Here is an 11,188-nt window from a genome sequence, read left to right on the forward strand (position 1 = left end):
CTTCATCATTTAAGTGAGCTGAGAGAGTAGGCTATATGCACAAAAGCCACTCTGCATATCATTCTCAACACATCAAGTGCAACATTGCATAAGCAGGATATTTTTTTCATATAATCCTTATATTACAATATAAAAATATATATATATTTGTAATAGATATTTATTAATAGTAGCAATGCACACATTTCTACATAAAACTGTCACTGAGTACATCTCAGAATTCAAACTGACAACCAAGCTGACATGGTACATGCCAAACATGACAAAGACTAATCTTGTTCTCTTCCAGTGCGTCACCTCACTCTCAGCCACCTCAAACTCAAGCCCCACTGCAAATCATCCATGGCAAGGCCAACCTTCCAGTCATGACCCTGCTTTCATGTGAACAAATAAAAAACGGAAGTTTAGCAGTAGGGTTTAAGGTTGAATCAACTGGGGCTTGATTTTTAAACCATGCCTTTGGGCCATTTTATCACTTAGCTTGGCTAATTTTGAGATTTACTTCCTCTTATTTTGTATTTGATATCATAGCTTGGCAAGAGGAACAAGTTGAGTTTATGATTTGCATGCAATTTTTCTAAGGGGACAGATCTGAACAAATAGACTATATAAAATACTGTAGGTATTTATTGGCTGTTTCCAGTCCTTGATTATTTATGCTAACTTTACTTTAATTACTTTAAAGATTAAGTGAAATTTTAATGTGAATATGAAAATACACGTAAAACAGTGAGTTGCTCTTACTGCCTAACCTAACAAATGACATGGTGTAAATTGTAGGAGGGATTTAGCTTCAACTCAAAATTAGCAAGGTGTCAAGGAGAGTATTTTTGAACTTTATTTTCGTAAATAAGATGTCAATGAGGTGCGCATCAGGAAAAGCTATCACCAATAAAAAAAGACTGAATTCAGGATTTTTTTTTTGGACAACTTTTAAAGAGCCACAGTTTTGTCTCTGTGTTTTACTGTAGGGTTGGCACTTCTACAGATGGGACGGTAGCTGGCAAGTATTTGTTTATAAACCCTACTTGTTTGGGTACAATACTTGAACTAACTTCTATTCAGCAAACAGTGTGAATCCATGCAAAGCCTTTTCCCAAAGTCCTTTTGAAGGCGACAGCCCATTGATGGAGGAGGAGAGAGGGATTAGCGTCTTCAGCAGCAGTGCATTTCCGAGGGAGCTGATTAGCTCGCCATTCATTGTTAAATCGAGCAAAGGAAGGCCCTAGAGGACTGAAAAGAGCCAAATAGGTGGGCCTGGAATAAAACATCCACAGGAAGCCCAACACAGGCTACATGAAATTTTCCCAACATTTTTTTTTTCTCCCGAGATGGTGGCATGAAAAAGGAGATTAGCATACAAAATTAGATGCTAGATGATTTGTGGGGCGACTTGGTTCATGTTTTCCCTCTGTCTCAACAAAGTTAATTAAACTAGTCTTAAACAGTAAAGAAACATCCAAGCGCAAAAGCATTGGGAGTGCTTTGAGGATTACCAAGACAGAAAAGGAGGCATTTGTGAAGAAGAAATTGAGAGAGGCGTGAAGGAAGGAAGACTATAATTAAATGCTCTCTCTCATTGTCTCTCTGCCCCAGGGTTATGTGACATCAAGCTGAAGAATACAGAAAGAAAAGGGTTATATATGCCCAAGACAAAGAAATCATTAGGTCGGACCAACAGTCTACGGTAAATAATTTAATTTTACAGTGTGTGGACCAGGGATTTACGATATGGTCTTTCTTTTTTTTTTTTTTTACATTTAAAATGTCATTATTATTATTATTATTATTATTATTACGAATCACATTTATTTCTGAGCAAAATAAATTAGCAGAGGATGTTTTGCTACACAAACAACACGTGGCTCAGTTAATTGCATTCATCTGACCTATTAATGAATGAAAACATTAAAAGATGATACCTATTACATAATTTTAATTATGAAAGCAAAGTAAAAAAAAAACACATAGAAAGAAACTATCATAGAAAAAAACAGCACTATAGTATCTGTGCAATAAATTAACAATATACAAAGTGCTTCCTCTTATTTACAGTTCATATACAGTATCAGGGTAAAACTATTATCAGAATGCAAAAAACAAACAAACAGACAAGCAATGATTCTGATGGAAGCTCGAGAAGTGGCGTGTATATCGTGAATTCAAAACTCCTTTAAAATTTATCATTCCAATAAATGATCCATCAAAGTACATCACTGTTGGTGAATGAAAAGGTTATTCACAGTCTAGTGTGCTATATATTGGTTAGATGCGGTGTTCAGTGCTATCCTACAATGTATACAGGAGTCTTTTTGAATTGCTTAGATGAAATAATACAGATCAAATATGTGTTTAAAGTATCAGCTCTGGAAGGTGTCCATTAAAGTCTGTTTTTGCACAAAAACATCTGTTTAACTTCTAGACCACCGTAGCGGAACAGTCCAGGACTAGATCTCTAGTGCTTCTTCTTCAACCTGTAGCTTTTCCTGCGGCTGGCACTATCGTTCGTGACCCGTTTGGCCCTCTTCACACAATAGTACTTTGTGACAGTTTTGCGGCACTGCTCGCATTTTACAGCGCAACACCAGTGGAACTTGCAGTTGCAGCTGGACACGGTCTCGGCCCTGCGTTCCTCCACAGCCAGGCCGCACTCTCCGCACAGCCGCTTGCAGCTCCGCTTCTCCCACTTGCTCAGATTCTTGCCCTTCCTCAAGCACTCACGGCCCTCGGTGCCCGGCAAGCCCAGGGTGCGGTTCTCCAAGCAGTAGTCGGGGGAATCCTCCAAGTGCACCAGTTCTTTCCGCGAGATGGAGCTGAAGGTCTCGGCTATCGCCCCGCGGCTGGCTGCGCTGTTGCCCGCGCCACGGAGCAGGTCCACCTTCACGGCCCTGTGATACTTCTCCTTTAGGTAGTTGCCCACCTCGCGAAACTCGGGCAACTGCAGCCAGCAGGTCTGAGTGGTGCAGCTGCCAGACACTCCATGGCACTTGCACGTCCTCTGCATGGTTCCTTTCACTGCCTGGTTGAAGAGAGGATCTCACGTTAAAGAACACATTCATTCTATGTTTCAAAACATTCTAATTAGGATTGAACTCATCAGTCGAAATCTACAATGCGCTCTTTATGGGCACCCTATACATCCACTTAAACAAGCAGAAGGAAACTCTGAGTTAAGAGGAAGTGGTTCAAAGTTCAAGTCTGGGGATTTCTCTTTTCTTGGTGGTCGTACGAGAATTCCTGACTTCGGCTGAAACAAACAGCTGTCCTTAAAAAAGGAACGCCTCTTTTCTCATTCAGGCGGCGTAAGACGCAGAATCAGGGTTTCACATCGAGCTGGATTGTTAGGCGCAGGAAAGGGGTGTATTTATTTTGCATAGCCATTGTCAACATGTTTTCTGTCATAGGCAGCCCCAGTGGCAAGTCCATTGAGGAGGAAGTGAAAAAGAATTCTTTCACATTTTTTCAGTTACAATGATGCTCCAGGTGCCAATGAATTGACAAAACCTGCAGACGGGGCACAGACAGGATAAACAAAGAGCACTTGAGCCACACGGCTGTGATCCCCGTGGCTCTCTCAAGTACAACAAAGACCAACATAAATGTAAGATCCTTATTGCAAGAATAAAACTAAACACTTATTTGGGAAGCAACAGAATACAGAACCTTTGCAATGTGCGGACCCCTAGGTCGTCTAATTAAGCTTGCACCACTGATCCCAAGAATCTCAAGTTAAGGCCTCGTCATAAAGGACATTCACAGGCTGTAAATAGGCCCTTCTGGTACAGCGCACACTCTATTGGGAGAACGAGTGGCACCTTGCTTACGGGGCTGTGAATGAAACTCTTGGGTGGTAAGCTATCATTAGAAGCACTGAAAAATGATTCAAAAGCCACTCTGCGAGCTGTTGGTGGCCAACAGACATGCCTGAAATTTAGGCCCCAGACAGCCCAGATGACTTCATATACCTTGCGTCCTACTTCGTTGTTGTGCAGGTTCATGGCGGCCCGGGCGTCCTGTCCGGTTTCCAGTGCGTCCACGAACTGCTTGGAGATGGCCTCTCCGAATCCTACGTTATCGCTGCAGCCTCCCCATAGCCATCCCTGACCACCTGTGATGACAACAGAATGCTTTTGCTAGACTAAATTGAACATTTCTACTTATGTGACATCTAATTTTTGTAAATTCATTTCCTGCATTTATGGCACAACATTGATTAGCCTACCAGAAAAAAAATATTTCCACTTGTCCATCCTTTGTCGGTATTTTACACTTAAAGCCCTGTTTTAAGATCGTTTCTGATGAACAGTTAAGATTGAAATTTGGACACATGCTGCTGGCCCCATAAAACGCATTAAACTTTAGTTTACAAAGACGAGAAACTCACGAGTGATAAAACCTGTTGGAAAGCATATTTTGCAGTGATTTTTGTGTGAGCATAACAGTGAACACGCTGAGTTTCACGTCTTTGTAAACTAAAGTTTAATGCATTTTAGGATTGTTCCTGTGCACCTATGCAACCATTGTGGAGGTGGGGGGGGGGGGGGTGCAACCACAAAAACCACAAATTCTCGGGGCCAGCAGCATGTGTCCAAATTTCAACAGAAATGTCATTGTTCATTGTCCTTTAAAAACTATGAGTGGGGCCAATTATTGGAAAATTTAAGAGCAAAAATTTGAAGCTTATATAGGCTATAATTATATTTATCCACTTCAAAAGTAGGGGTTAGTAAGATTTTTCTTTGTTAAAAAAAATCAATACTTTTATTCAGGGATGCATTAAATACTATTCTTGTGAATTGCATATTCATCAAAGAATCCTGAAAAGAATATTAAGCAGACTTTGTTTTATGTAATCTTACGTAGCCCTCAAACCGGATTCAATTTATAGCCCTTAATCCTGCAATTGTGGACAAATGTGGGCACAGAGGACTCAGGTGTGATCCTAATTTTTATTTATTCTAAATGTTATATCACTGTCTTCGATAAAGTTTTGCTTATCCATTTATGGTGTGTTTTTTTATTTATTTTGGGGGTATTTTTGAATTTATTTACTTCAAAAAGTACCATATTTTCAATGTAAATTATTTCAATGTAAATTAACTACTATGTAGTTTTATTTATTGATTTTTTTAACTACATTAATATATCATTCCAATAAGTTCTTAGAGCTAAAACCTAAAGATGAAGTGACTGCTGTCACTTGGTGGCTTATTTTGGCTTATTTTAGAATTCTCTGAATAGTTTTTCCCATTCATTTCTATGGGTGTCCATTTTTGACCCAAATACAAGATTAAGGAGGGTTTTTTTCACCCACTTAACATTGTAGAATTGAGTAAAAAAAAATTGTGTGTGTTCAGGAGGCAAACTTAGGAAAAGTAGCCTAGTCTTGTACCGCTCAGATGAAGGGAAGTATTTTTTAAAAATAAATCAAAACTATTTTGCCCACATTTGTCCAGAATACGGTTTTAGGGTTAAAATAATAATAACAAATGTTTCTTGTGCACCAAATCAGCAAATTTTAATGATTTCTGAAAGATCATGTTAACTGAAATCTGGTAGCCTGGGTAGCCAGCACGATTTTATTCACTCTGCTAGGCAGCCTGGACACCAGGAACAAGATAGGGGACCAATCACAGAACAGGGAGGGAGCAGCAAGACGTTGACGGCGTACATGCGACTCACCGAAGCAGTTTGTTTATATCTATGGAACCATCTTGGCAGCTGACCGGACGCAAAGTTACCTTTTGATACAGGCTTTGTGTATACATAAATCTCCTAAATCTCTGACCCGTAGTCTTCTTCCTCGTCTAATTTTATGTCGCTCTATGTCATCTGGTATCATTGAAACGATTGGCTATGAGCTGCGTACAGGCAAATTTGATAGACATTCGTAGCACCCAATAATACAGCTCTGGCCATTTGTAAACCACGCCTCAAATACGAGAAAATGAACATGTGGTTTTCAGACCACGTCTCATTCTCAATGGTACGTGGTCTAGAAAACTGGAGTAATGATGCTGAAAATGAAGCTTTGCCATCACAGGAATAAATTACATTTTAAAATGACAATATGAAACAGTTACACAATATTTTACATTTATTTGATTTTTTATCATGTCGTTCTAAACCCGTTCCAAAAAGAGGTTTAGTCCAAATTTCATGAAGATCACTTTATATGATGAACAAATTGAATTTAGGCTTTTATTCACATAAAAACTGATCAGGGAAGCTCAACGAACCTGCCTGATGCACGAGAACAAACCTCATTGGTTGTTGCGGAAACTCAAACATTCTGCATAACACAAGAATGAAGCTCATTGGTTCACACACATCAAGCAAACATGGTTGATCGTCCGTTTACCACAACTGATGTGTGAGTTTGTGAAAATGTATATGTGAATAAAAGCCTAAATTTAATCTGTTCATCTTATAAAGCGATCATGTCTCTTCAGAAAAATCGGACTAACCGCTCAATTCATTTGGATTAGTTTAACGATCTCTTCATGCGTAGCTGTCAATGGAGGGGCAGAAAGGCCATCAAAAATATCTTCATTTGTGTTCCAAAGATGAACAAAAGTCTTACAGGTTTTGTTACATTGTAGGTGACCTATACCTTTAATTCTTCTGTTAAAACTTGTGTTTTATTTGAACTGTGATGTTGTTCTCATCATGTCTGTTGTTTTAGGGTTTTACCCATTACATTTTCATAGGAACAAAGTTGTAAAACTGAATATAACTTTACAGAAAAAAAGGTTAGTAAGTGATTGTCTACATTAAAAACATGCTTAACCCAGAACATTGACTTTCCATCTATGTTGAGACGTAGTTTATCACCTCGCTGGCCGTTCCTGGTGTCATCACATCCGCAGTTGTCAAAGTCACCGAGGCTGCAGTTCCTGGTGAGCGTATACATGACTCCAGCAGAGCTGATGGCATGGAAAAACGCTGTTTCTCTGTTTGCTGTGATTAGAAACAACACTGAAATGAATATTCTGTGCAAATGCCATTTTATTTATCTGGTCAACATTAGCGCATGTGATTTTTACTAACATCCTGAACACCATAAATCATGATTTACTCAGATGCTTAGCATCTATCTGAGTATAGGGATGGCTTTTGACTTTTGATGGCTATTTCCCCTGCACCGAACAGAGAGGAGCGCTGTTGGTCTACACTCATATACACGTATTGTCGGTCTGGGGTCGGCACTGGACTGCGACAGGTTCCCTCTTTGGCACTTAAGGAATGCTTAATGAAAGGAGTCTGAAGTAAACCTTTGACCCACACCCTTTGACTTGAGAGGGCGTCCATTTCACTCACTCATTCGAATGCACAATGTCCCCTTGGTGGCTTTTCTACTTGCCTATTAACAGACCGGGTTTAATTGACTCAAGAATGCAGTGTTTTCAAGCACATCAACATTGGGAGATGCTTCTCTGTGGTTTAAACAGGATCAATGTGTTTGTTTTAAGAGCCGTTTCTGTGATTGATACAGATGGGCTTTGAGTCACTAAACACACAGTAAACATAACACACACTTGCACTTTTATTCTATTAAAATGTATGCATTTTTAAAGATCTGAAAGCACAATATACATAAAACGATCATCAACAAAGGTCATAGTTCTCACCGCTTCTGAGTCCACTGTGGGTGGAGAGCTGAAGAGCCCTCTCCGGGCAGTTCCAGCGGTCCCACGCAAACTGATACTTGCACTCTTCAATCCCACTTTGAGCTCCTGCGGCCACACTGCTGGAGTAGATCAAGTAGGCCTGAAACAATGCAAACCACACAAAAAGATTTGGGATGAAATACACACTCACTATGAAGTGGTTACAAAAAAAACAAAACAAATGATACTTTTTTTATTATTATTATTCTCAGCATGCACAATTCATATAAAAATGCACCTGTATGTTAATGTATTAAATTATTATATTTAAAAGTTGCTGTGGAACAATAGTGAAATATTTACATTTAATATTTAATCCATTTAAATCTTTAACATAATTCGTAAAATTATCATATATATAATGGAGATATAACAACAGATATAATGGAGACATTTTCATGCTTTTTGATTTTTTAGGTTAACATTTCACAATAAGGTTTCAAGCTTTTTTTAACATGAACTAAGGGTTAACAGTTCTTCTACAGCATTTATTAATCTTAGTTAATGTTAACATTTACTAATGTATCATTAAAATCAAAAGTTGTATCAGGTAACATTAGTCAATGCACTGTGAAATAACATGACAAACAATGAACAATTTTTATTTTATTAACCAACATTAACAAATAACATATCCATCATAGTAAGTTAATTAATGCGTTACTTAATGTTAAAAAATTAGTATTTATAGTTAAGTGTTACCTAAAAATATAAAAAGCACAAAAATGGCCTCACTGTCTAATATTCAAGTTTTAAATATATGTTATCCACAGTGGTCTAAAATACATGTTTAAAAAAGAGCACCAAAACGACACATTAGAGAATAAGTGTGTGTGTGTGTGTGTGTGTTTAATGTGATTGCTTTTTCTTCTTCTTGTAGTTCCACAATGATACAAGCTCAGAGATTGATCAGAAATGCACACAAAAAGTAAACAAAAAGGGTCTATGTGACTGTGAAACTGTGGTTCATACAATCTAATATGTCTCAAGTGGTTTAGAAGAGACAGCACCACAAGTGCTCTCACGGGCGGCTGGGTTGCTAATGATGACCACCCACCAAAGGCCCCTTCCCTTGCCACTCAGTAAAAAGTCCTCACAACTTCACATTGTGAATGAGCTGAAGTGTGTGAAAGCTATATGGTCCAGTCCACCCCAAGCAGCAAGTAATACCTAATCCACAAAGATACATGTTCAAGAAATAAAGCACCCATGGTGGTGTGCGAATCTTTTTAATTTGCCACATTTGCTTGCAATGTGATCACGGGGTCACCGTCAAACATTAACTACATCCATAAATGATTTCGACATTTTGAAGTTTCTCTTCTGGTAAAGATCAGCAAAGCAGATGAAAACATGGTGGCTTACCTTTGGGCCAGTCATCAGGAAATTATTCACTGACCTGGAAGATAGAGCAGCCATTAAGTCAGATGACCCAAAAAAATATGTTCCCTTTGAAATTTCAACACTTCAAATAGATAAAACATCATTTTTAAACATTTTTAAATAAGTTTATCTAATTACAAATAGGCATACTGATATTAAAAGTACACTCTTAGAAGAAAATGTTCTATATAGAACCTTAAAATGTTCTATCAGCGCTACGTATTTGGAACCCCTAAAAGGTTCAGGAGCGTTTTTAAGGGTTCAATAATAAGAACCCTTCAGGGTTCTCTAACCAGGAAAACGGTACTATATGGAACCTTTTGGGTTCATTCATTATCATTTGTTTTGTCCTTACCGGATTAAATATTTCATATTATTGACAAACATCAAAACTCTAAAATGTATTTATGAAGGCATGTGAATGATCACAAAATTCAAGATATGGGAGTTAGAAAACATATATATTTAAATAATTTTAAGTAGTTAATCAATATCACACGAAGAGTGCCATTTCAGTTTTTCTCCTCCAAGAATCAGCATGATTTAAATGTGTTATTAAGTTACTACAACAGTTTAATAAACAATAATTTAATTACAACTACAAAATATTGCAGAATAATGTAGTATATGAATTAATAATAGCCTGGTAAAGGGTTGTTTCTTGTCATTATAGAAACTTTTTTTAGCATATAAGGTTCTTTGGAGTTGAGTAAAGAACCCTATGCTATGCTATATATATATATATATATATATATATATATATACATAACAATGTAAGTTTAAAAAAAGAAAAACATCGCTTCTCCTCATGCATGCTAATTAATGAAACGAGGCTCAAAGCTTCTTTATCACGGAAAATAACAGAAAACTGATCAATTGAAGTCTCTGTTTAACCCCGATTTTTTTTTTTAATTCAGAGATTAGCACAGCATGTAATCGTTCGATAAAATCAATTAATTAATCAATCGCCAGCCAAAAATAAAATGAAACGCGGAACTCACCAACTGCAGCAAGACTTCATGTGAGCCATCAGGATGAAAGCGTAATAATAAAACTCCAAATGCATGAACATCCTGAGAGAGAGGACTGGCAGACTTATCTTCACCTTGGAAAGCAGATGGGTCTGCAAGAGCTCTATATAACCTACATCCAGAATTCAGAGGCTGGGGGTCTCATGTGTGAGCCAAGGGGGTTCTGAAATGGAGCTCCTCTCATCCCAACAAGAGATTATCTACTTAATTAAAGATTTTCCCTTTTCTTACTCGTTCAGCCAATCAGAACTATTGTACCAGAGAGAGATTGAAATGATCAAAAGGGCACCCTGGGCTCCTCCAGGACAAATAGCTGGGAAGAGCTCCCTGTGTGCTAACAGTTGGAGTGAATTAATATGAAATCAGGATGGCATCTCTAAGGTTGTGCCTTAAAACTCAATTTCAAGAGCAGCATGAAAGGAGCTGATACAGTATGTGGTTGATAACACTCAGGGGATTACTGACATTATCTACTAGATCAAACGACTAATGTTATTTGTAGCGTTCGCAGGAATTTATAGGCAATTCAGATTTATGAAGATTAGAATTTTAGATCCGCTGAAACTCGGTTAAATAGAAAGGCTGATAAATTACATTTCAGTAAAATTATATTTAAAAATAAATGTTTTGTTTAGCCTGACTGTGTTAGCTATGTAACGGCACAATGCTAAATGTATCCATGCGCGCGAGTGGTAAACAGCTGGAATTAACATAGATAAGGGGGATAATTGTGTTTGCGTTTTTTCAGGAGGACTTCATAAAATTGTTATTTTACCTTTTCTCTCAGTTTAGTTCTTAGCTGACGCTTCATGACCTTTAGGTTCAGCTTCTTTGACGTCCGCGTATCTTCTCTTGTGCAAATTAGGATTAGGAAAGTTATTTGGGAGATTCCAGAGGGATGTTTTTGGATTAGGCTTTGAAAGGCTTTCATATGATTTAAAGCAAATTTGCTATATTCTAAATCTACGGTTTGGTCTATTTGAATGCCAGTAGATTAATGTTCTCAATGAAAATGTTATACAAAATATATTCATAATTGTAAATTGATGTTGCAATGGACTTTTAACTTAAAATCGTATGTAAATAAGCATACATTTATTTAGT

The 11,188-nt window shown here is 37.7% G+C and overlaps 1 protein-coding gene across 1 annotated transcript; it reads right to left on the reverse strand.

Moving 5' to 3' along the window:
• Window positions 1-815: 815 nt before the first annotated feature.
• Window positions 816-10,596, reverse strand: wnt8b (wingless-type MMTV integration site family, member 8b). The gene is made up of 6 exons (XM_039671698.2): window positions 10,055-10,596; window positions 9,036-9,069; window positions 7,632-7,770; window positions 6,835-6,960; window positions 3,966-4,108; window positions 816-3,019 (listed from the first exon to the last, which is right to left on the reverse strand). Exons 1-6 carry the CDS (start codon window positions 10,123-10,125, stop codon window positions 2,456-2,458), a joined length of 1,077 nt encoding a protein of 358 aa, XP_039527632.1. The 5' UTR covers window positions 10,126-10,596; the 3' UTR covers window positions 816-2,455.
• Between the last annotated feature and the right edge of the window lie 592 nt (window positions 10,597-11,188).

Source organism: Pimephales promelas, chromosome 11 (genome assembly GCF_988280905.1).
Source record: "Pimephales promelas chromosome 11, fPimPro1.hap1.1, whole genome shotgun sequence".
NCBI lineage: Eukaryota > Metazoa > Chordata > Actinopteri > Cypriniformes > Leuciscidae > Pimephales > Pimephales promelas.